At 41.4% G+C, this 23,304-nt stretch overlaps 1 protein-coding gene across 1 annotated transcript in view; it reads left to right on the plus strand.

Moving 5' to 3' along the window:
* The window catches only part of astn1 (astrotactin 1), a 2,712,832-nt gene that overhangs the window by 1,259,269 nt on the left and 1,430,259 nt on the right, over nt 1-23,304 (plus strand). Inside the window, exon 7 of the mRNA XM_059984849.1 lies at nt 5,428-5,595. Coding sequence (XP_059840832.1) covers nt 5,428-5,595 — 168 coding nt within the window. The remainder of the gene's footprint in view (nt 1-5,427; nt 5,596-23,304) is intronic.

The raw sequence follows: 23,304 nt of genomic DNA on the forward strand, positions 1-23,304 counted from the left end.
AGGTACTGTCTGTCCAATCTATTCTCAGCTGTGTGTTCCAGATACCTACCACTCTCCGCGTAGATGACAGGATCCGTTGATACTCTAGGACAAAAAGTACCGACTGTCCAATATATTCTCAGCTGTGTGTTCCAGATACCTACCACTCTCTACGTAGGTGAATGGAACCGTTGATACTGTAGGACCCAAAGTACTGACTGTGCAATCTATTCTTAGCTGTTTGTTCCAGATACCTACCACTGTCTGCATAGTTGTCAGGAACCATTGATATTCTAGGACAGAAGGTACTGACTATCAAATCTATTCCTAGCTGTTTGTTCCAGATACCTACCACTCTCTGTGTAGGTGACTGGAACCATCGATACTCTAGGACAAATGGTACTGACTGTCCAATCAATTCTCAGCTGTGTGTTCCAGATACCTACCACTCTCTGCATAGGAGACAGGAACCATTGATTCTCTCAGACAAAAGGAAGTGACTGTCCAATCTATTATCAGCTGTGTCTTCCAGATACCAACCACTCTCTGCAGAGGTGACAGGAACCGTTGATACTCTAAGACAAAAGTTACTGACTGTCCAATCTTTTCTCAGCTGTGTGTTCCAGGTACCTAGCACTCTCTGCAGAGGTGACAGGAACCGTTGATACTCTAAGAAAAAAGGTACTGACTGTACAATATATTCTCCGCTGTGAGTTCCAGATACCTATCACTCTCTGCGTAGGTGACAGCAACCGTTGATACTTTATGACAAAAGGTACTGACTGTCCAATCTGTTCTCAGCTGTTTGTTCCAGATACCTACCACTCTCTGCGTAGGTGACTGGAACTATCGAAACTTTAGGACCAAGGGTACTGACTGTCCAATCTATTCTCAGCTGTGTGTTCCAGATACCTACCACTCTCTGCGTAGGTGACAGGAACCATCGATACTTTAGTACAAAAGGTACTGACTGTCCAATCTAATCTCAGCTGTATTTTCCTGTTACCTACCACTCTCTGCAGAGGTGACAGGAACTGTTGATAGTCTCGGACAAAAGGTACTGACTGTCCAATCTAATCTCATCTGTGTGTTCTTGTTACCTTCCACTCTCCGCGTAGGTGACAGGAACCATTGATAGTCTAGCACAAAAGGTACTGACTGTCCAATCTATTCTCAGCTGTTTGTTCCAGATACCTACCAATCTCTGCAGAGGTGACAGGAACCATCGATACTCTAAGAAAAAAGGTACTGACTGTACAATATATTCTCCGCTGTGAGTTCCAGATACCTATCACTCTCTGCGTAGGTGACAGCAACCGTTGATACTCTATGACAAAAGGTACTGACTGTCCAATCTGTTCTCAGCTGTTTGTTCCACATACCTACCACTCTCTGCGTAGGTGACTGGAACCTTCGATACTTTAGGACCAAGTGTACTGACTGTCCAATGTATTCTCAGCTGTGTGCTCCAGATACCTACCACTCTCTGCATAGGTGACAGGAACCATTGATTCTCTCAGACGAAAGGAAGTGACTGTCCAATGTATTCTCAGCTGTGTGTTCCAGATACCAACCACTCTCTGCAGAGGTGACAGGAACCGTTGATACTCTAAGAAAAAAGGTACTGACTGTCCAATCTATTCTCAGCTGTGTGTTCCAGATACCTACCACTCTCTGCAGAGGTGACAGGAACTGTTGATAGTCTCGGACAAAAGGTACTGACTGTCCAATCTAATCTCAGCTGTGTTTTCCTGTTACCTACCACTCCCTGCAGAGGTGACAGGAACTGTTGATAGTCTAGGACAAAATGTACTGACTGTCCAATCTATTCTCAGCTGTGTTTTCCAGATACTTACCACTGTCTGTGCAGGTGACAGGAACTGTTTATAGTCTCGGACAAAAGGTACTGACTGTCCAATCTAATCTCAGCTGTATTTTCCTGTTACCTACCACTCTCTGCAGAGGTGACAGGAACTGTTGATAGTCTCGGACAAAAGGTACTGACTGTCCAATCTAATCTCAGCTGTGTGTTCTTGTTATCTTCCACTCTCTGCGTAGGTGACAGGAACCATTGATACTCTAGCACAAAAGGTACTGACTGTCCAATCTATTCTCAGCTGTGTGTTCCAGATACCTACCACTTTCTGCATAGGTGACAGGAACTGTTGATAATCTTGGACAAAATGTACTGACTGTCCAATCTATTCTCAGCTGTGTGTTCCAGATACCTACCACTCTCTGCGTAGGTGACAGGAACCATCGATACTCTAGGACAAAAGTTACTGACTGTCCAATCTATTCTCAGCTGTGTGTTCCAGATACCTACCACTCTCTGTGAGGTGACAGGAACCATCGATACTCTAGGACAAAAGTTACTGACTGTCCAATCTATTCTTAGCTGTGTGTTCCAGATACCTACCACTCTCTGCAGAGGTGACAGGAACCATTACTCCCCTGAGAAATAGGTGCTGACTCTCCGCTCTATTTGAGTGCCTCCGTCGGTCAGAGTTTTGCATCCTATTGCATCCTGGCTGTCTAGATACACAAGCTTGGGCAGTACGAAATGGAGAGCAAACTGTTGTCCATGCAGTAATCTCTCCCCCTGTCCACTCATCTAATGAACCCAAAGGAACAGTAGAGACTGATACAGTTTGATACCCGGTTCATCGCTGGAGTTGCTGGTTATCCTTGAACTCAATGTGGGACTGCCTCAGAGACTCCAGCTGCAGATTTTTGCCTCGGGGTTTACTCCTGAAGCCTAACCATGAGTAGGTATTGTGCAAGCCAGCGGAGTTTTCCTTCTCGTAGATGAGCTGCCAACCACAGTTAATGAGCCGCCATCTGCCCGAAGTGACTGGTTTTTAGGTGCCAGTAACCCATCTTTGCCCTTTCTCCTGTTACATGAAAGCCAGGAGCTCGACTTGGTTGTCAGGAGCCATTTAATATGCACGCCATTAGGACCATTTATTATCTCGTGGGAGCTTGGCCCCAATACCACCCCCGCTACCTCCCCCACCCCCAGGTAAACAACCTTAAGCAACCTGACTCTATCTATATCTCTCATAAACCAGTGTATTTCTCTATCTCTCATCCTCTTTCACTCCAAAGAGAGAAGCCCTAGTTGTTTAATTCTTTCCTCATGACCATAGGATTTTTGATGCTAAATATTGCACACATGTGTAACACCTACTCTCAAATGACCTGCATCCTCACCATTAGCTGTTTCTGCAATGTGCGTATCTCTCTAACCTTGACTCTGAAGTTGTCTCCAGTAATAACAGAGAGGAACCTGACCCCATCTGTACAGACGATCATGCTGGTTTGCAAACCCCATGCAAGCTGCCTTTAGCTTTAAATAATACTCAAATATTAATGGTCTCTCCAACTCCAGATGATGTCAGTCTGAATTTATCCAGTGATCACTTAGAAGAAGTGTACCCATGTGTATAGGAGATTATTTCTCTCTTTTCTGCATATTAACTTTTGCCTGTAATCACTTAAAATAGATTGAAAAAAAAAACACATGCCAATTAGATTGATGCAACCCTCTTTTCCATTCCTCTTTGAGTTTTACCATTAAACTGTTATAAATCCATGAAATGATATGTTTAGAGGTGTCATTTTGTTTGATTTTTTGAATTTCTTTTGGATGAGGAGTCTTTTGATGGAGGTTTGAGACTAGCATTCTGCAACGTGTTAGAGAGCTATAGAACAGAAACAAGTCATTTGACCCACTGAATCAGAACAAAGTATCCAATACCATCCAGTACCAGAGGGCATGGATTGAGAATTCCAGTACCAGAGGGCATGGATTGAGAATAAGAGGTCAGTTATTTAAAACAGAGTTGAGGAAGAGCTTCTTCTCCCAGAGAGTTGTGGAGGTGTGGAATGCACTGCCTCGGAAGACGATGGAGGCCAATTCTCTGGATGCTTTCAAGAAGGAGCTAGATAGATATCTGATGGATAGGGGAATCAAGGGATATGGGGACAAGGCAGGGACTGGGTATTGATAGTGAATGATCAGCCATGATCTCAGAATGGCGGTGCAGACTCGAGGGGCCGAATGGTCTACTTCTGCACCTATTGTCTATTGTCTATTGTCTATTGTCTATCTTTTTAAAACCTTAAACCCTCCTAATACATTTTATTCTCCTTATGTTTTGCACCAACTGCCCACCTGATCAGGGACAATATACAGTGGCCACTTAACCCACCGACCTAAAGGAATTTGGGATGTGAAGGAACCTGGAGCATCCTGAGGAAGCCCAGGTAGTCAGGGAAAATACATAAACCCAAAACAGACCACACCAGTCAGAACTGAACTAAGATCACAGGAGCTGTACGCTACGTCACTAGTAATTATGTTCCACCTACAATTCTGGTGTTCACAAATTTCAAAGACCGTTAACAATAGACCCAGTCTTGGAATAATGTGGTGGAGGTTTTGGTCAATTTTTAGTCATCTTTAGTTGGCCATATGTTGGATTAAGAAATTGCTGAAGGTTGGGGACAGTGAGGGAGCTGGAATCTCAACTTTGAGCTGAATAGAATTCTGAAGTTGCAGGCAGACTGGTTCATTTACCTGAGATCTACTCTGGGCAAGATGACATAAAAACAGAAGCAAAAGTAGATCCTTTGACCTCCTCATTATTGATTTTTTGACTTTTGGGTTTCCTTCTTATGTTAACCAATATCCTATAAGTTTCGAGCTCTAGTAATCTTTGCCTTGAAATATGGTCAGTGACTGAGTTTCCACAAGCCTCAAAGATGGGGAATTCCAAGGTCTCACTAACCTCGAGATGAAGTAGAAATGCCTTGAAAATTAGCTGTTTATAGCAGGACCACAGTACATCACAAACATGACAACCATAAAGATGTAAACTTAAATTAACATAAAGGGTATAGAACTTGCACTTCAAATAAACAAAAGTAAACGTAACAACATTCATTGAGGGAAATATATTTTGAGGTAGAATTAGGGTTTTCATGTCATTTCAAGAACCTGATGACAGTGTAAAAGAAACTGGTATTGAACCTTGTGGTGTTGATCTTCAGGCTACCATGCCTCCTGATGGCAGCCACGATGATGTCAGCTTCCTGAGACCTTGCCTCTTGTTGATCCCCTTGATGGTAGGGACAGCCGTACTAAGGTAAAACGAGCTGAATCCACCAATCCCTATAGCTTCTTGCTTCCTGTGTATTGGAGTTCCCATACCAGACTGTTTTGCCACCAGTCAAAATGGTTTTCTCTGTAGAACTGTGAAAGTTGTCCCTGGGTATAGATGTCCATGACAATAAACTTGAAGTTTTGTTCCAAAAAATTGTTTCTACCTTTACTGCTTTGATCACCTAATTTCCTAGAATATGATTGATTATTTAAGCAGATTCTTTTACAGTCACAAAGCAATAACAAGCTAATACCATTATCTGGCTCTTCTTTTTGTCTAGGTAGCAGATTTGTCTTGCTTTACGGAAGTCAACTTGTTGCCAGTGATTGGCTGAACCCAGCCCAGGTTTTACTGTACTACCAGCAGAACAGTAGTGGGCCCTGGGTAATGGAGTTATGTGGGTGTCGTCTAACTGACCCTTGTGAGCATGAGTGCGACGTGGATACAGGTACGTCTCACTTCCAATAACACCGCCAACCATGCTGAGATTGCAACTTACACCATATGATGGGAATTGCGCAACTTGTACAATTATCAAAGGTCTTTCTCGGGTGCTTATGAGGTTGGTGGGGGTGGAGCAAATGTGCCAATGGAATCACAGAGTTCTTGTGCAGCCGCGCCGATTATATTTTCTCTTCACCTTCACCTTAATAAGATAGATGTTTCTCCATTCCCAGCAGAAGTGGAAAACGCTGTGAGCAAAATATGTGAGAAATCAGTTCAGGACAGGGTATGACGACTCTTCACAGACTTTTCATTGTGGGATCATAGATACCTAGAGAATAAAAATGGGCCCCGTCACCCCACCTCCTACACACCAATTATGTTGCCTCCCTGCAGTCTTCCTATTTGCTTACATAGGGCCTACATCTATCTGCCTCCGTAGCCTCCCCTGGTAGCTCGTTGCAGATAGCCACCATCCTCTGTGTGAAAAGTATACAACTCATACCTCCCTTGATTTCTCCCCTCTCCCTTAAACCTGTGACTTCATCTTACTTATTCTCCTGCCTAAAAAATTACTCTGACCATCTATCCTAAATGCACCCCTTATAATTTTATAAAACTCTATAAGGTCACCCTTCACCCTCCAAAATTACAGTGGTGGTGACCTTATCATTTTCTCTTGATAACTGCAGCACTCCATTTGAGGGAACATCCCAATGAATCTCTCCACACTCTGCCTTTTGCTTCCACATCCTTTCTAAAATGTGCTGGCCAGAATTATACAAGGTGCTCCAAGTGCTTTCCAAGTTTTTGTAAGATTTGTAAGCATCCCTGGGTGTGACTATGAAGTATGAGAATCCCCCGGAGGTGACTCTGGGGCTGTTTGATGTGGACTTGGTCAATGGAAAAAAGTAAGCAAATTATTTCACTCTCTCACTCCCTAATAAATGAATTTAGATACGTTTGTACTTTAAACAATTTATGACTTTAATACTAAAATGCTCAAAGACAAGGAACTGTTGGTATGTCTGCCCTTCAGTTGTGCTTTTCCATATTTCCCAATGAAATTGATGCATAATTACATTTTGATTCTATTTAAAGTATTAAACCCATTAGCTTTAAACTTGTATTCTGTCTGAATTAGCAGGAAAACAGGTATTACAAATTTGCCTTGTTCTCCAAGTTATGTAATTCCAAAAAAAACTAAGAAACCAGTAATAGACTGGCTTAAGTCCAAGAACAAATTGAAAATTGAAAATTGAACAATTGAAAATCATTTCAAAACTAAATAGCTAAATAGCTGAAGTGATATTACTCTTCGTATTGTTGTAATTATCATTTCATTGACTTATTCAGAATGTTGTAAAATTTCCGCAACAACAAGAAGTGAATATCAATGGAATCATTTGCAACTGTTCCTACATACCAACAGTTCCTTGTCTGCATTTTTGAGCATCTTAGCATTAAAGTCATAAATTGTTTAAAGTACAAACGTATCTAAATTCATTTATTAGGGAGTGAGAGAGTGAAATAATTTGCTGCAAAACTATCTTGGTACCAATTTTATGGCTGCACCAACTTTAGTCAAAGTTCTTCAGTCAAATATTTTTATTACATTATTGTGCAGAATTGGATTAACAACTGCATTTTCAAGAAGAGTGTAGATGGAACTGAAATGCACACCTCACTCCCCAAATCCAGTGGTGAAAGTGCTCTGTGATTTGAGATAAGAGTGTACGGTGATATTCCAGTCTTACTCCATCACCTCTACAGTGAAACTTAGTGAAGTCGGCTAATTATTTGGAAGTCTCTTGCTAAAGTTCCGGTTACAAGTGCTTGAAGAGATGAAATACCATTCACTGATACTCTGGTGTGCATAACCCCAGAGGATTTGAATAACGTCCAACAGATTTGAGTTAAATTAGTTGCTTCTTTCCTGATGCATTTTGACACAAGCGAAGTCCAAGAGTTGTGACTCTTGCTGTCAGCTACCTGGATCCAATTTTCCATTATTTTCTCCTTTGATTTTTCTCTAATTTTGACTTTGAGGTTATTCTTTGCTTCTACTAAAAAAAGTGAGGACAGGAAGCCTATTCTTTGAACTGAATGAATCATGTTTGACATTGAACCTGTAAATAAGTGTGGGAGCAGCCTCTGAGTACATATGGAACCATGCTAAGTTGTGAGTTACAATGTCACAAAGATTCTTCTTCCAGCAGAGTTAGGTTAGAAGAATGTTGGAGAATTGTGTTTACGACTCAATGCACCAGCCCCAAGTTACACCCAACATATGCCAAACCTGCAGACAGATAGTGTAGAATCACACCTTGAGTCTGACTACATCTTTAAGCAGTGTGCTGCCTTGAGATCCGTGCAATTAAAGTACCATCTGAACAGAGAGCAGATGTTTAATCCTTCTAGTTTAGGCTAGCAATGGTGAAGATCATGACTGATATCTGTCCCAAATCTATTGCCAGAGATTAACCAATATCATGCTTGATACTGCACCAGTTGTTATCAGGGTCTTCAAACCTACAAACACAGTTGGACAGAAACTCACCCACCCCAAGAATCCTACACCTAAACGTAAACAGAACAATGTTTTATATGCTATCCAGTGCAATGAGAACTGCACAGATCTGTATATCAGCGAGACAAAACAACCACTTTACAAATGGATGGCCCAACATAGGAGGGCTAACACCTCAGTCTTGGCTTTATATCTACACCTAAAGGACAAGAGACACTCCTTTAATGATAACAGTGTGCACATTTTGGACAAGGAGGACGGGTGGTTTGAAAGACAAGTTAAAGAAGCCAGCTTTGTCAAACTGGAAAACCCATTCCTTAACAGAGAGGGTGGGGTACGACATCACCTATCAGCTACTTACGATGCAGTCCACAGCAGTTCACACTTCCCTCATGCGAAGATAAGACTAATAACTCTATCATTACCTCCACATCTGTCAATGACCCTCATCGTGATTGCTATGCCTTTGAAGAACTCATGGAGTTTATAAGCCAGAAAGCTACCCACCATGGATCAGAACTGAAGAAACCTCTTGGATGAGTGGTGAAGCATCTTCCAGATGATACAGCATGTCCAATTGCCTTGATTTACCAAAATGTTGCGTTAATTTGGGTGCTTCAGTTATAAGAAGAGGCTGCGTTTATTACGACATTATTCCCTGGAAAGTAGGAGACTGAGGAGTATACACGATCATGACGGGCATTGACAGAGTGGAAGCACAAATCCTTTTTCCCAGGGAAAGGGTGCAGAACACAAGAGGCATAAATTTAATCTCAGAGATAAGAGATTTAAAAGGGATGTCAAAGTTCAAAGTAAATTTACTATCAAAGAACCTATATGTCCGTCACTATATACAACCCTGAGATATATTTTCTTGCGGGCATACTCAATAAATCCACAACAGAATACTAACCATAATATCATCAATGAAAGACCACACCAACTTGTGTGTTCAACCAGTGTGCAAAAGACAACAAACTGCAAATGCAAAATGAAGAAATAATAATAATAAATAAATAAGCAACAAATACTGAGAACGTGAGATGAAGAATTTTTGAAAGTGAGTCCTGAGGTTATGGGAACATTTCCATGATTGGCAAGTGAAGCTGAGTGAACATATACCCTCCCATTTAAAGGCCTGATGGTCGAGGGGTAATAACTGTTCCTGAACCTGGTGGCACGAGGCGTGAGGCTTCTGTACCTTCTTCCTGATGGCAGCAGTGAGAAGAGAGCTTGTTCTGGGTGGTGGGGGTCCCTACTGATGGGTGTTGCTTTCCTGCGACAATGCTTCATGTAGATGTGTTAATGGTGGGGAGAGCTTTACCCCTGATGGACTGGCCATATCCACAACTTTTGTCGGATTTTCCATTCACTAGCAATGGTGTTTCCATACCAGGCTGAATCTTCGCAAACTCCTTAGGAAGTAGAGGTGCTGCAGAGCATTTTTCGTATTTGCACTGAAGTGCTGGGCCCGGGATGACTCCTCCAAAATGATAAATTTAAAGTTGTTGAAACTTTCCTTGTGTGGTGGGGTGGGGATACTGCGCACTCATTCTTTCTCAATGCATTATTTTATCCGATTGTGGTTCTGCATTATATAGTCAAACACTTTTTCCATATTGTGCATCTAATACACTGTGTTCATGAAGGTCTTAATTGTTGGATAAAATGAGCTCAATAATTAGTGAAAGTTGTAACCACTTTCTTTAAACAAGTTGTAAACCTCTATTTCCAGTAGGCTATAAATAATTTGTTAATGCTTTCTTGTTTACAGGAAGTAGTTTCAACAGTATCAGTATTAGTTCAGCTCATTTATTCAGCAGATAAAGCAAAGTTTATAACATAGCTTTAATGGTCTCCTGGCACAATAACAATTAATGTTTATGTGTACTTAATGTGGGAAATACAGCGCAGTGCAACAAAGACAAATGTAACACAAACAGAAAGAATATTTAAGAATAGTATTGAAGGTGAGATAGCAGATAAGTATGTGGAATTATAGAGGAAGGTAATTCCATGATGCACACTCTAAACAGCTGAGTGTGTAGCTGCTGATGGAGGACATAAAGGGGAAGGCATCCTAAGGACAGATTTGGAGGAGTGGATAATTTCTGCAGGAGGTTGTGAATCTAAATCCCAAGGAATGTTAACATACAGTCATGTCTCTTGGGTGAAATGGGCAATGCAATTTTTTGGGATTGAAAGCAGACAGACCAAGGGTTTGTTGCACAGAGATGATGCTTATGGAGAGTGGCTAGCAGAGAAGGGTAATAGTTCAGCTCCTTTATCTGGAAGATTAAGTTCTACAACTGGTATCACTAGTTTGTCCTTTGGTTCCATGGTTACCATTTAGCTCTTTGGGGCAAGTGTAGATGTGGTAATTTCAAATATTCCAACATTTCAAGGACATTTTATTAAAAAATAACTAATTCTCCCTGCAAGAATCTGTTAGAGATATAGTGTTATTAATTGCCTTTCAAGTGATTACATAAGCAGAGTTATTTTCCAAATCCGAGTATCCTACGATGCCTCTGTCACCATGTACAGTTTAAACTTTGCAGATGATGTGCAGCACTTTTGAGTTGATTCTGAATGATGGAGCAATATCGACACTGTCTGCTTCCTGACCCTGAGAAATTCCTTCCATTTCAAATCAAAGCAAATGTACTAAAGTGCCAAACTGAAATGGATTGTTTCTCAATCAATCTGTCGACAGTTGGTGTGCAAAGTTATATGGCAATGCAAAAGCGGGATTCTACATGACCCTTCATAAAGAACCCTTACAATTAAAATCAACATGCATTTCACATATAAATGATTCTTTTGTATGGATATGACTGCTCCATAATCCATTACCATCCTTGATGAGAGTTAAGAGCTTTTGTCTTGTAAAGTACTACAGAAAGACCAGTCAGGACAGACAAATTAAATAGATTAAAACAATAAAAAACTAAATGCATTTTAATGCTACCTATGTTAAAGATAGTGTGGGCACAATTGTTCTTTTTCAATGGGCATCATTCAATTTTTAGCAGATTGTCGTTATTGAACTGGAAGTGGTTTGGCGTCAGGGCGTTTGCTCAGAATGGGAGCTGAGTGCTGCCAGACTTATTAATAGCACTAATAATAGTGCATGCCTCTGTGAGCAGTAGTAATTTCGGATATATCCTTAAAAGATTCACATGCAGGAGTACTGTCAAGCAAGGAATAGTTTTACCATGAAGCTGCTCATCAGTAAATGGACACATATTGAGAAAGTATGGCTTCATAAGATTTTACAGTAAAGCTATCATTTCCCGAAACCACCTGTTGGCTGATTAATTGGCTGCTCAAATGAAGATCCAGATTTCTGAGCTAGGCCTCTTCTTTATGCTCACCATGTGTAATGAGGGAGCTACAGGTGGTGGTGAGCCCAAGTGCGGAGTTAGATCTAGAATTAACTCAGAGTCAAAATTAACAAGACAACACAATTAAAATCCAAAGGTGAAATCACAAAGTGGAATACAAGAAATGGAACGCTTATGAGTGAGCAGTGATTGCTCAGCACGAGGCCTTTATGTATAGACTTTCCATGAAGGAAAGTGGCAGGCAGTAGTTGGCATTCTGAGTCTTAAGAGAACAGCAGCGGCTCACCATACTCCTGGGAACTGGAGCGTCAAAACTTGGATGCCTGCCGCTGTTCAGTCGGGACCATGACACCAGGAGTGTTCGGAACTCATTGTGAATATTGCATCCTTTGACACAGACATTATTAATTTAACGTAGTTATTAGTAGGATTGTGTCCATTTCTTGCAAGACTGGCATTTATTACCCAACCTAATTACACTTGAGAAAATAATGATGAGCCACTAATAATGCAACTCCTTCAATGCTCTTTGGTGAGGAGTTTCAAGATTTTAGAGCCAATGAAATATTTCCAAATTTGAATATTGAATAACTTAGAGTGGACTTTGCAATGGTAATGTGACCATGGCCATGATACTCCTGTTCTTCAAGGTGGTAAAAGTCATTTTGTGGCTATGTTGAGCAGAGCACTTTGCTTGTAAGCAGGAACACATCTTCTGATGCAATCAAAGTTCTGGGCTATGTCAAAGATGTTTAGGAGGAAAGAGGAGAAGATTAAGGGTGTACTGAAGGACTCCTTAAAGAAATTAAACTTTCTCAATGAGTTCTGGGATTCCAGGCCTCTGATTCCATAAAGCGGAAAAGCAGCTTTTAGAATACTGTTGAGAACCTTAAGAGCCTTCATCAGTATCCTGCAGAAGCTCTGAATACGCAATGGAAGGACCTCACACCATCTCGCATCTAACTCATCAGGTGCCTTGTTCCCCTTCTATGGAAGAGTGTAGGAACTCCTCAGACCTGAGGAACTCCTGCAGAAGTGTCCAGAGGCCTCGAATCACCACAACCATCCTCCTTTATACTAGGCATGACTCCAACCATTGGAGACTTTTCTTTTAATTCCATTTGACTCCACTTTAGCCAGGGCTCCTTTATGACAAACTCGATCAAATGCTATCTTGGGTGGTTTCTCTTGCTTCACCTCTGGAGTTCAGTTCTTTTGTCCATGTTTGGACGAAGACTGTAATGAGATCAGGAAATGAGTTACCATGATGGAAGATGAGCTGATCTAGGAACTGGTTGTTGCTATGCAAGTGCCTCTTGAAAGCCCTCTCAATTATCCATTCCCCCACCTTGCTGATGAATAACCATTGGTGCGACAATTGGTTTATTATTGTCAGATGTATCGAGACACAGCATGCCACTCTTACAAATTTCTTCAAAGCATAAATACATGAATGTAGAGTTAAGCAATAAGTGTATTTTCATGCACAACATTCTTCAGGATTTACAGAGAAGGGTGTGAAAAACAGAAAACATTCGGTGAGTGGCAGTTTTGTGGGTGAAAATGCCTTGTTAATGACAAAGATCAGAGAGGAAAGACCAGACTGGTTCAATCTGATAGGACAGCTGCAGTAACTCAAATAAACATGCATTACAACTATGGTGTGTAGAAGAGCATTTCTGAATGTTCAACATGTTGAACCTTGAAGAAGATGCACTACAGAAGCAGAAGACCATGAACAAAAGAGCAAGTGGCCACTTTATTAGGTACAGAGTTACTGAATGAGTTAGCCACTGAGTGTAGGTAACAACAGTGACTTGCATTTACTTAGTATTTACTTACTATTTTACAAGTTATGTCAATGATTTGGGCTACGGTATAAATGGATTTCTGGCAAAATTTGCAGATGATACAGAGATAGGTGGAGGAGCGAGTAGTGTTGAGGAAACAGAGCCTACAGAGAGAGTTAGATAGTTTAGTGGAATGGGCAAAGAAGTGACAAATGAAATGCAATGTTAGAAAGTGTATGGTCATGCACTTTGGTAGAAGAAATAAACAGGCAGACTATTATTTAGATGGGGAGAGAATTCAAAATGCAGAGATACAAAGGGACATGGGTTTCCGTGTGCAGGATACAATAAAAGTAAACCTCCAGGTTGACACAAAGTACACTGCAGATGCTGGGGTCAAAACAACATATACAACAAGCTGGAGGAGCTCAGCAGATGGGGCAGCATCCGTGGAAACGAGCAGTCAACGTTTCGGGCCGAGACCCTTCGTCAGGACTGAAGAGGGAGGGGGCAGGGGCCCTATAAAGAATACATTTGGCATGAACACTGAATTCTCCAACATCTAGTAATTCCCTCCCCCTCCCTTCCCCCATCCCAGCTTCACTCTGCTTCCTCCTCCAGCTGCCTATCACCTCTCTCATGATTCTGCCTTCTTCTACTACCCATAGTGCTTTCCCTTTACATTCCTGCTTCACCTTTCCTGATTATCCCCTCCCTGCTTTCCCTCCCCCACGCCTTGATCTGGTTTTTCACCTGGCACCTACCAGACCTCATTATAGGGCCTCTGCCCCGTCCCTCTTCAGTCCTGACGAAAGGTCTCGGACTGAAACATTGACTGCTTGTTTCCAGGGATGTTGCCCGACCTGCTGAGTTCCTCCAGTTTTTTGTATGTGTTACTTCAACCTCCAGGTTGAGTTGGTTGTGAAGAAGTCAAATGCAATGTTGGCAATCATTTCTAGAGGTATAGAATATAAGGGCAGGGATGTGATGTTGAGGCTCTATAAGGCACTTGTGAGACCACATGGAGTATTGTGTGAAGTTTTGGGCTCCTTGTTTCAGAAAGGTTATTCTGACATTGGAGAGGGTTCAGAGAAGATTCACAAGAATGATTCCAGGAATGAAAGGGTTACTGTGTGAGGAACATCCGGCAGCTCTTGGGCTGTATTCCCTGGAGTTCAGGAGAATGAGAGGGGATCTCATTGAAACATTCCAAATGTTAAAAGCCCTGAACAGATTAGATATGGCAAAGTTATTTCCCATGGTAGGTGATTCTAGGACAAGAGGGCACGACTTCAGAATTGAAGGATGTCCTTTCAGAACAGATGTGGAGAAATTACTTTAGTCAGAGGGTGGTGAGTCTGTGGAATTTGTTGCCATGAGCGGCTGTGGAGGCCAAGTCATTGGGTGTATCTAAGGCAGAGATGGATAGGTTCTTGATTAGCCAGGGCATCAAAGGGCATGGGGAGAAGGCAGGGGAGTGGGGATGACTGGAAGAATTGGATCAGCCCATGATTGAATGCTGGAGCAGACTTGAGCCAAATGGCATTCTTCTGCTCCTATATGTTATGGTCTTATAGTACCTTCAATGTGCCAACTTATCCCAGAGTGCTTTATAGGAGGATGTTCAAAGAAATTTGATTCTAAGACACAGATAAAAATGTTTTTATGGGTGACTGAAAGTTTGTTCAAAGGGTTGTATTTTTTAAAGTGGTTTAAAGTCTGAGGAAGATTTTTGAGGAAGAAAATTCCCTTTCTTAGAGATCTGAGAGCTGAAGGCACCTTCACCAGCAGCAGAGCACTTAAATCTGGGCATTATCAAGATGCTAGATTCAGAAGGGTTCACAATTCCAGAGGGTTACAGAACTGTCAGCATTTTGTGTGTTGCCTGGATTTTCAGCTTCTACAGATTTTCTCTTGCTTGAAGAATGTCATAAAGTATTTATTACTAGGTTACCAATTCCTTGTTGTAACTTGTAGAAAGTTGCTGGAATTTCTATCAAATAACCAGAGAAATTCTGGACATCAACATCAACACAGAGATGGATATATTAGCTATGTAGAAGGTTTAATTCTGCAATAGCATTCAAAATTTGTACTTATTTTTAAATTTTACCACTATAAAACATGCCCATGGTATATTATGTTTAATCTACGCAATTTTTTTCTATTTTGTGTGAGTAGGCAAGCTAGTGTCAGAATAAGGTATTTTACATTTGAATTGGATGTTAAAGCCACGAAATGTGTCATTCTATGCTCCAGGAAGCCGCGAGTTCGTCATCTTGATTAGATACACTGGAATGCTCTTTGCTTGCACAGATTGTATTGGTCTACAGTTCTCTTTGTGATCTGATCATACTGTCTTGATAACATTTGTAATGAACACACCAGCTTGTTTGTTGTAAGTGTTCATTGACTTATGTTTGACGCACTGCACAGTACTTGATTTAAAACTTGAGGTAAAGAAATTTTGTAAATGATATCAAATATATTTGCCAAGGATACCACTATTAATCTACTCCGTAGGTAACATTCACAATACCAAATATTGCAGACATTGCAAAGGTCACTATTTAACAAGTTATGGAATCTGTTGCTACCATAAAGTAGATAAATTCTAAAAGAGCGGAACTTCAACAGAATTTAACAGCAGATCGAAGGACTGAATGAACTGTCTATGTATAAATGAGTCCCTTGGATATACGGTATATTATATGCAAACGCTGAAAGCTTCCATAGAAACATATGAAGACCAAGAACTGGTAAAAATCAATGGTTTATTTATATTTGACCTAAACCATAATAACACAGCTGTTTTAACACAGTATTTACCACAGCTACAAAAGCTTGAAGAACAATTGTCTCTGTTTCTCTCTTCATAGGTGCTGCTTGACCTTTTGAGTATTTCAGCTATTTCTGCTTTTAGTTCAGTTTTCCAGCTTCAACAGCATTTCTGTTCACCAAAGCCACAGCAGTCAATCAGGAATAATGGGTCAAAACAGGAAAAATTAGCATAAACAGGCTGCCAGTCTGTCTGACTGAGCAACTTTCTCAACTGCAGCAGGTTGTGTGCTTCAGTAACACGCACTGGACGTAAGTGTGCACTTTCTAGTTGTAGGAGTGAGCAAATGCCCAGCTGAGGGAAGTTTCATATGAAACCTCAAGCAAATGTTTACAATGTTGCTTTTTTTTGGTTCAGGTAGAGAATGATGACACTATATTACTATTCAAAGGAAATTGTGCACCACTGTCAATATCAATATTGATCCCTGAACTGATGAATAAATTGGCTGTTTTTCCAGGACATTGATGTTGCAAAATGGCTGACATTTCCCTTCATTTACCAAAGTGAGTACTGAATGAAGCAAATTGATTTGTAAAATGAGAAATCTAAATTCAAACGTTGGTTGTTGCAAAGACTTGAAGTAAACAAAAGACTGCATCTGGGAAGGAAATCCTTATTAATATTTTATGTAGAGTCTTGATCACAATTGGGAGATTAAATAGTCATTCTATATAATGTAATACAAGGAATATAGCAGGGCACAGAAATACAATCACACACGTGTCCTGAATGGAAACTGACTCCAAGCGAAGGATGAATAATTGAAGAATTTAAACTAAATTGAAAAACAAATGAAATGAAATCAATAATGAAGACCTGTTGGAAAGCCCAATTATTCCTTATAGAGTAAACACTCATAAGAATTGGTATTGCCTTTTTCACTTGAAACTTTTGAAAAATCTTGCAGGAGGGGGTTTAGTTCCAGGATGAACTTTAGATAAGACTGTGTGGTATGATATGACCCCTTGGTTGATTCAATGAAGTTCATTTTATAGCAGTAGTCTATGACGGTGGTGTCTGAAAAGAGGATGCTGTCCAAGTTGCATGCCATCTTGGACAATGGCTCCCATCCATGCCATAATGTACTGGTTAGGCACAGGAGTACATTCAGCCAGAGACTCATTCCACCGAGATGTAACACTGAGCATCATAGGAAGTCATTCCTACCTGTGGCCATCAAACTTTGAACTCCTCCCTAGGAGCTTCAGACACCCTGAGCCAATAGGCTGGTCCTGGACTTATTTCCACTTGGCATGATTAACTTATTATTATTTAATTATTTATGGTTTTATATTCCTATATTTCTTCACTATTCTTGGATGGTGCGGCTGTTACGAAACCCAACTTCCCTCGGAATCAATAAAGTATGTCTGTCTGTCTGTAGAGTTAACCGTACAAAGAGTAGCTTGCTCAAGAGGGAAAGATTTTATGAGGAAGCAGGGAAATCGAGAATTTTGTTTTTTTTCTGCACTGAATGGATGATTTCTTTGTTTATTTGTTATCTCGCGTTTAATTTTTCAGTACAGCTGATAAATTCCCCTCTCTTATGTACTTGTAATGCACAGCATTTCAGATGTGTTTCTGTTTGGATAGATTATGTGGTAAAGCCTTTGAAAACCACAGCTGTGTGAAGGGATTGTTCAGGAAACAGAATAGACCAATGCAACCCAATAAACAAATATTTATAACTGAACTGGGAACAACACTTCACGTTATATGGAAAAGCATAATAAGAAGCATTTCTGCTGAAGTATTTACAAACATTTGTAGAAAAAAACAACTGAAGTAAAATAGAATTTCATTTGTCAGAAATAAAGTGACGGAGTTAAAAACCTCAAAGTGCAACACCAGACCAATGTTTTTCCTTTTCGTATTCTACTGCTGAAATGTTCCCACTAATCAGCATTTGGTCATTGGCGTTATCAATGTCTGGTTTTGCACGTCCATATGAGGAAGAAGCTGTAACATGTGTGAACACACTTGAAATAGACAACGCCCTTGGCTGAAGCATTTTCACCAGCCAGTTTTGTCATGGTGTGCACTCGCAATACTGGACCCAAGTGCGGAGGAATGGCAGACTGTCTTTATCATGGTGATCGCTAGCACTGGCTCAACCCAGGGGCAGCGGGCAGCCCAGTCAGAACTCCAACCAGGAGCAGAGAATCCTCACCCGAAAACAGAAACAAAAGTTTTGGCATAAGAATAGCAACAGAGCATCGGACGACCAACGAAACAACACAGTGACACAAATCATTCTCTGAAACACAGTAGGACTCCGCTTAAGAGTTAACTAGAGACCCCTTTAAATAATCATAGAATGCAGGAAACACGTGCCGGTCATAATTAACTTGACAAGATTAAACTGAAAGCACAAGGGACTAAGGCTCAAATTAAGTTAACAGTTAGTAAATATACGTGCTTGAGAAACCAAGATCAACGTTGTACAGCAAGGTGCAGAGTCCTGCAGGGCTCATAACAAGTTTAAATCATTGATCATTCCATTTCCTCTCCCTTCTGCATCTATCCTCTATTTCTGAGCTTCAATAATTTTTGGTTTACATTCATGCTCTGCTATACCTTGGTTCTTTAAACATTAGTTGTAATGTAGATAATCTGAGAGCAAAATAATCTACTGTTAGAAGCATTCATGGAATTCAGAATCAGAATCAGGTTTATTATCACCGACATGTGACATAAAATTTGTTAATTTAGTAGCAGCAGTTCAATGCAAGACATAATATAAAAGAAAAAAAAACACAAAATAAAATAATAATACATAAATAAATGAATTACAGTATACATATATTGAATAGATTAAAAATGATGCAAAGAACAGAAATACTATATATCCTAAAAAGTGAGGTAGTGTCCAAGGGTTCAATGTCCATTTAGGAATGGGATGGCAGAGGAGAAGAAGCTGTTCCTGAATCGCTGAGTGTGTGCCTTCAGGCTTCTGTATCTACTACCTGATGGTAACAGTGAGAAAAGGACATGCCCTGGGTGCTGGAGGTTCTTAATAATGGATGCTGCCTTTCTGAGACACTGCTCCTTGAAGATGTCCTGGGTACTTTGTAGGCTAGTACCCAAGATGGAGTTGACTACATTTACAATCCTCTGCAGCTTTTTTCCGTCCTATGCAGTAGCACCCCCCCCCCCATACCAGACAGTGATGCAGCCTGTCAGAATACTCTCCACAGTACATCTATAAAAGTCTTTGAGTGTATTTGTTGACATGCCAAATCTCTTCAAACTCTTAATGACGTATAGCCACTGTCTTGCTTTCTTTATAACTGCATCAATATGTTGGGACCAGGTTAGATCCTCAGAGATCTTGACACCCAGGAATTTGAAATTGCTCACTCTCTCCACTTCTGATCCCTCTAAGAGGATCGGTATGTGTTCCTTCATCTTGCCTTTCCGTAAGTCCACAATCAGCTCTTTTGTCTTACTGACGTTAAGTGCCAGGTTAAACAAAAGCAATATCTTGCCAGACAACATTGACATGTTTTCCCTGTAGACTGTTTATCTGTAATTTAATGAGTGCTGCTTATCCATTTGATAATGTTATCCATTGAACTGATTCAGTAAACTTCATACAACAGTTCTAAATCCCTCTGAATAAGCTGTATTTTCAATTTTAACCTGATATATACTTGTCAAACTGTAATAATGGGTAAACTTACCTGGGGGGGAAAAGAAGTACTGTATTTCTTCCTAAACAACACACACAAAATGCTGGAATAATTCAGAAAGTTAAGCAGCATCCATATGAAATGAATAAACAGTCGACGTTTCGGGCTGAAACCCATCATTAGGACTGAAAAGGAAGGAGGAAGAAACCAGAATAAAAAGATGGTAGAGGGGAAGGTCTACCATATGTCACTATTTCAGTGGAATAAAGGAAATTACAATGAGAGGGGACCTGGAAAGAGACACTAGCAGGAAAGACAGCAGAGCTGTAAATGGCTGGAGTTTCTGTGAAAAATGAGGGAAGTGCAAGACAGATACATTCCAAATAAGAAGAAAGTTTTGAATGGAAGAAGGAAACTACCATGGTGACAAGTGAAGTCACAGCCAAAGTAAAAGAGAGGTCATACAAGGAAACCAAAGGTAGTGGGAAGATAGAGGATTGGGAAGCTTTTAAAAATTTACAGAAGTTAACTACGAAGCTCATTAGGAAAGAAAAGATGAATTATGAAGGGAAACATCTTCTACAAACCCACTGATTCCCATAACTATCTTGACTATACCTCTTCCCACCCTGCCCAATGCAAAAATGCCATTCCCTATTCCCAGTTCCTCCATCTCCGCCGCATCTGCTCCCAGGATGAGGCTTTCCGTTCCAGGACTCCTCAAATGTCCTCTTTCTTTCAGGATCGTGGTTTCCCTTCTGGCATCATCAAAGATGCCCTCACCCGCATCTTCTCCATTTCCCGCTCTTCAGCCCTTAACCCATTCTCCCGTCACCACAACAGGGACAGGGTTCCCCTTGTCCTCACCTACCACCCCACCAGCCTCCGGATCCAACACATTATCCTCCGCAACTTCTGCCACCTTCAACAGGACCCCACCACCAAGCACATCTTTCTCTCCCTACCCCTCTCAGCTTTTCGCAGGGATCGTTCCCTCCGCAACTACCTGGTCCACACATCCCTCCCCACAGAACTCTCACCTGGCACTTATCCCTGCAAGCACAAATGCTACACCTGTCCCCACACCTCCCCCCTTACCACCATTCCGGGCCCCAGACAGTCCTTCCAGGTGAGGCAACACTTCACCTGCGAGTCTGCTGGAGTCGTCTATTGCATCCGATACTCCCGGTGCGGCCTCCTCTACATCGGCGAGACCCGACGCAGATTGGGGGACCGCTTCGTCGAGCACCTCTGCTCCATCCGTCACAATAGACAGGACCTCCCACTTCAACTCTGCCTCTCATTCCCATCTAGATATGTCCATACATGGCCTCCTCTACTGCCATGATGAGGCCAAACTCAGGTTGGAGGAGCAACACCTCATCTACCGTCTGGGTAGCCTCCAGCCTGGGGGTATGAACATTGAATTCTCCAATTTCTGGTAATTCCCTCCCCCTCCCCCCCTCCCCCTATCCCAGGTCCCTCTCTGCCTCTCTCCCCTTTCAACTATATGCTTCTTAATCTCTACAGTTCTTTCATGCTTATACCCTCCCCCTCCCCCCTTTATCTTTCCTCTGATTGGTTTTCCACCTGGCGCCTCTAGGCCCTACCCCCTCCCCTATCTCTATTACTGGGCTTCGGCCCTCTCTTCCCCCCATTCCTGAAGAAGGGTCTCAGCCCGAAACGTTGGCTACTCTTTTCTCACGGATGCTGCCTGACCTGCTGAGTTCTTCCAACATTGTGTACGTATTCTTTGAAATGATACTGGTGACTAATATCAAAGAAGACACTAAAAAATTTCTTAAGTATATAGAGGGTAAAAGAGTGTTGAGGGTATAAAGGGCCAATAGAAAATGACACTGGAGATATTGTAATGAGAAATCCAGAGGTGGGAGAGGAATTGAATGTGTATTTTATATCAGTCTTCACGGTGGAAGACATCTGCAGTATACCGGACATTGAAGAATGTCAGGGAAGTGAAGTATTTGCAGTGAAAATTACAACTGAGAAGGTGCTCAGGAAGCTTAATGGTCTGAGGGTGGATAAATCTCCTGGACCTGATGGAATGCACCCTTGGGTTCTGAAGGAAGTAGCTGGAGAGATTGTGGAGGCATTAACAATGATCTTTCAAGAATCGATAGATTCTGGCATCGTACTGGATGACTGGAAAATTGCAAGTGTTACTCCGCTATTTAAGAAGGGTGGGAGGGAGCAGAAAGGAAACTATAGACCTGTTAGCCTGACATCAGAGGTTGGGAATTTGTTGGAATCGATTGTTAGGGATGAGATTATGGAGTACCTGGAGGCACATGACAAGATTGGCCAAAGCCAGCGTGGTTTCCTGAAAGACAAGTCCTGCCTGACTAACCTACTGCAATTTTTTGTGGAAATTACAAGCAGGGTAGACAAAGGAGATGCAGTAGATGTGGGGTACCTGGATTTTCAGATGGCCTTTGACAAGGTGCTGCACATGAGGCTGCTTAGCAAGATAAGAGCCCATGGAATTACAGAGGGAGTTACGAGCATGGATGGAGCATTGGCTGATCAGCAGAAAGCAGAGAATGGGAATAAATGGATCGTATTCTGGCTGGCTGCTGGTTACCTGTGGAATTCCACAAGGGTCGGTGTTGGGACCGCTGCTTTTTACGATGTATGTCAATGATTTGGACAATGGGATGATACAAAGATAGGTGGAGGAGTGGATAGTGTTGAGAAAACAGAGAGATTTAGATAGTTTAGAGGAATGGGCACAGAAGTGGCAAATGAAATACAATGTTGGAAAATGTATGGTCATGCAAGAAATAAATAGGCAGACTATTATTTAGATGGGGAGAGAATTCAAAATGCAGAGATGCAAAGGGATGGGAGTCCTTGTGTAGGAAACACTAAAGATTAACCTCCAGGTTGAGTCGGTGGTGAAGAAGGCAAATGCAATGTTGGCATTCATTTCTAAAGGTATAGAATATAAGAGTAGGGATGTAATGTTGAGGCTTTATAAGGCACTCATGAGACCACACTTGGAGTATTGGAGTACTCCTAATTTTAGAAAGAATATATTGACAGTTGAGAGGGTTCAGAGAAGATTCACGAGAATGATTTCAGGAATGAAAGGGTTACCGTATGAGGAACGCCTGGCAGCTCTTGGGCTGTATTCCCTGGAGTTCAGGAAAATGAGGGGAGATCTCATAGAAACATTCCGAATGTTAAAAGGCCTGAATAGATTAGATATGGCAAAGTTATTTCTCATGGTAGGGGAGTCTAGGTCAGGAGGGCACAACTTCAGGATTGAAGGATGTCCTTTTAGAACTGAGATGCGGAGAAATTACTTTAGTCAGAGGGCAGTAAATTTGTGGAATTTATTGCCACGAGCAGCTGTGGAGGCCTAGTCATTGGGTGCATTTAAGGCAGAGATACATAGATTCTTGATTAGACAGGGCATCAAAGGGTATGGGGAGAAGGTAAGGGAGTGTGGATGACTGGAAGAATTGGATCAGCCCATATTGAATGGCAGAGCAGACTCGAAGGGCCAAATGGCCTATATCTGCTCCTATGTCTTATGGTCTTAAGCTAGA

Source organism: Hypanus sabinus, chromosome 11, assembly GCF_030144855.1.
Source record: "Hypanus sabinus isolate sHypSab1 chromosome 11, sHypSab1.hap1, whole genome shotgun sequence".
Taxonomy (NCBI): Eukaryota; Metazoa; Chordata; class Chondrichthyes; order Myliobatiformes; family Dasyatidae; genus Hypanus; species Hypanus sabinus.